Source organism: Leptonychotes weddellii, unplaced genomic scaffold, assembly GCF_054177405.1.
Source record: "Leptonychotes weddellii isolate Sample4059 unplaced genomic scaffold, ASM5417740v2 HiC_scaffold_3477, whole genome shotgun sequence".
Taxonomy (NCBI): Eukaryota; Metazoa; Chordata; class Mammalia; order Carnivora; family Phocidae; genus Leptonychotes; species Leptonychotes weddellii.
In genome coordinates, this window is record NW_027948051.1 from 1 (window position 1) to 3,350 (window position 3,350).

The 3,350-nt window shown below is 44.7% G+C and overlaps 1 protein-coding gene across 1 annotated transcript; it reads left to right on the forward strand.

Annotated features, from left to right (window-relative positions):
• Positions 1-2,551: 2,551 nt before the first annotated feature.
• LOC102733391 (small ribosomal subunit protein eS12) lies at positions 2,552-3,024 on the forward strand (the record flags this gene model as incomplete). Its single annotated transcript, XM_081810718.1, has 1 exon — positions 2,552-3,024. A coding segment is annotated over one exon (473 nt), but the record flags the coding sequence as incomplete, so codon positions are not given.
• Between the last annotated feature and the right edge of the window lie 326 nt (positions 3,025-3,350).

The window sequence follows — 3,350 nt, forward strand, 5'->3', positions numbered from 1 at the left end:
CACGTGGAGGCCAAAGGGAGCCCGGGCATCTCTCCCGGGACAGGGCTGCCTTCGCAGCCCCAACTGCAGCCTGGACAGCCACTTGCCCTTTTACTGGGACGAGGCTCGGAGAAGGGAGGTCCCTCCCTCTTGCAGCTCAGGGTTGGGGGCTCTTCCTCTGGCCCACAGGGAGATGAAGAGCAGCTCAGCACTCTGCCTGGGGCTCGGAGACAGGATGGAAGTCTGGGTCTGGGTTAGTCCATTTAACTCCATTTAGCGTCTGCGCCCCAACCCTCAAACTAGCATTATCAGCATCACCTGGGAACTTATTAGAAATGCAGACTTCCGGGAGCACCTGGCTGGCTCAGTCCGATAGAGCATGCGACTCTTGACCTAGGGCTCTTGAGTTCAAGCCCCACATTGGGCATCGAGCTTACTTTCAAAATAAATAAAGAAAAATAAAAAAGTCTTGCAAAAACAAAACAAAGTCTCGCTATTCAAAAAAGGGGGAAAAAAAAAAAAGAAATGCAGACTCCCAGCCCCCACCCCCACACCTACTCATTCATAATCTGCATTTTAATAAGATCCCCAGGTGATTGGTATGTGCATTCAAGTTGGAGAAGCCCCGCCCTAATTGTTAAAGGCCGACTGGAATAAAACTTCCATTTGCAATTTGATGATCTGGGACAGCAATGGTGGTTCCGGCCATGGTCAAAGCATAAAAACTTCCGAGGCCTGGTTGGGGTCAATCAAAGCCAAATTCACTGCAGGCCAGCACAACCTCCCCAAACACTCAAGAGGTGGAATTTCCAGTTGGGATACACAAGGGACTTCTGTGATGAGTGTCCATAACCAGCGACTGCTGGGTATTGCTGTATGTGTTTATCTTATCATCAACTAGACTGTAAGGTTTAAAAGGCCAGGAATCATACTGTATGAGTGTATATATTTTGGGAGAAAAATAGCATATAATTAGCACAAGCTTTGAAGTAAGCGGACCTGCCTTCTGGGCCCAGAATTTCCACTAACTTACTGCATATGGTCTCAGTCACGGCACAGGGTCTTTGGGAGCCTCAGTGTGGTCATCTGTATCACGAGTAGTTGTAAAAACCTACTTCCCAGGATTGTTGGAGGATGAAATGAGTAAGCATCAAAAATGTGCCTTGTAGGGGCTCCGGGCTGGCTCAGTCAGTATGGCCTGTGACTCTTGCTATCAGGGTCATGAGTTTGAGCCCCATATTGGGCATAGAGATTACTTTTTTAAAAACATGCACCTGGTAGGGCACCTGGGTGGCTCAGTCGGTTAAGCATTTGCCTTTGGCTCAGGTCGTGATCTCAGGGTCCTGGGATTGAGCCCGGGATTGAGCCCTGCATCGAGCTCCCTGCTCAGTGGGGAGTCTGCTTCTCCCTCTCCCTGTCCCTCCCCCCACTCATGCTCTCTCTGTCAAATAAATAAATAAAATCTTAAAAAAATAATAAAATAAATAAGTAAAAAATGTACCTGATAAATAACAGGCACTCAATGAAACAGTTACACCTTTCCCTAGGAATCTCCTAACCCCTGTGCCTAGCTCCAGGCCAGCACATTTTAAACGCTAAATAAAAATACACCAGGTAAATAAAAAGATGCTAGGTAAATGAAAATAGGCTAGGTGATGGATCTCCTAGATGGTCCTTAACAAACTGCATTTTAAATAAACAACTCTTACTGTTAAAAAAAAATCTTTTGAGCAGAATTTTGGTCTAATACAATTTAAATGAAAAAAAACAAAACAAAACAAAACAAGGAAAGTGCCTTTAGGCACCGAGGAGATTAGGACTCAAGGGAGTTGAGCTAGTTTTAGCAAGAGACACTTACAGGGTTCTGAAGGTGGTCTAGGTGAGAGGTTACAACTGCTTGGACTAAGGTCATGACAGGAGGTGTAGAGAAATGACTGATTTCAGAATATATTTTCAAGATAGCCATGATATGGCATATTAACATTCTTATGTACATTAAATTAGAAAATGGATGTAAAAGTTTCCTCATATTTTGGGTATCAAGATGATAGACAACTATAAAAGACTTAGAAAAAAAACATGCAAATAAAAAGGTTATATCCTAAGGTTAATATAGAAAGTTCTTTAAATTTCTGCTCAAAATTAAAGACACAGTAGTCAGTAAATTTATTTTTATTATTAATCTGTTTATTGATAAAATGAAACATGTTGAAAATCTGCAAAAAAAAAAAACCAAACAACAACTTATGGAGCGCCTGGGTGCCTCAGTCGGTTGAGCTGCTGCCTTGGGCTCAGATCATGATCCCAGGGTCCTGGTTCCAGCCCCACATGGGGCCCCCAGCTCAGCGGGGAGCGGGGAATCTGCTTCTCCCTCTCCCTCTGCCCTCCCCCCACCTCGTGCTCTCTCTAGCTTGCGCTCCCTCTCTCAAGTCAATGAATAAAATCTTGAAAAAAATAAATAAATAACTTACTGTTTTCCTGTTTTTCCAAATAGCAACGCAAATCATCCTTGCTACGGACATTTTTGGAAAACACTGGAAAGTATAATAAAAAGCTAGCTCTTCCCTTGCAGTTCCGAGGCAGAGGCTGGGGTGCGTTCAAGATTCAGCTCCATCCCTGGCCCCGGCCGAGGGAGGCCCTGCGGCTGGAGGTGTCGTGGACATTAATACTGCTTTACAAGAGGTGCGGAAGACCGCCCTCATCCAGGATGGCCTAGCACCGGGAATTCACAAAAGCTGCCAGAGCCTTCGACAAGGCCAAGCCCACCTTTGTGTGCTTGCATCCAACTGTGACGAGCCTGTGTATGTCAAGTTGGTGGAGGCCCTTTGTGCTGAACACCAAATCAACCTAATTAAGGTTGATGACAACAAGAAACGAGGGGAGAGAGGAGGCCTCTGTGGAACGGACACAGGGGGAGAGCCCCCCCACCCCCCGCCGGGCCAAGGGCTTGCTTGCAGCTGTGTAATAGTGAAGGACGAGGGCAAAGAGTCTCAGGCCAGGGATGTCATTGAGGAGTACTTCAAATGCAAGAAACGAACAAATTAAAGACTTAGCTCTTGTTCCTCAAAGAAAAAAAAAATCTAAAATTTGCTATAATACCACCAGCCAGCCACATATCATGTCGATGCGAACGTTTTGGAGTATTTCCTTCCATTATTTCTCTCTCTCTTATATTTATATAATATAAATATTATCTCTTTTATATTTATATAATTTAAATAAAGAGAGACGGGGTTGGGGGCGCAGGGCACCTGGCTGGCTCAGTTGGTAGAGGGTGCGATTCTCAATCTCAGGGTTGTGAGTTCGAGCCCCACCTTGGGTGTAGAGATTAATTAAAATTTAAAATAAAATATTTTTTAAAAAAGAGAGAG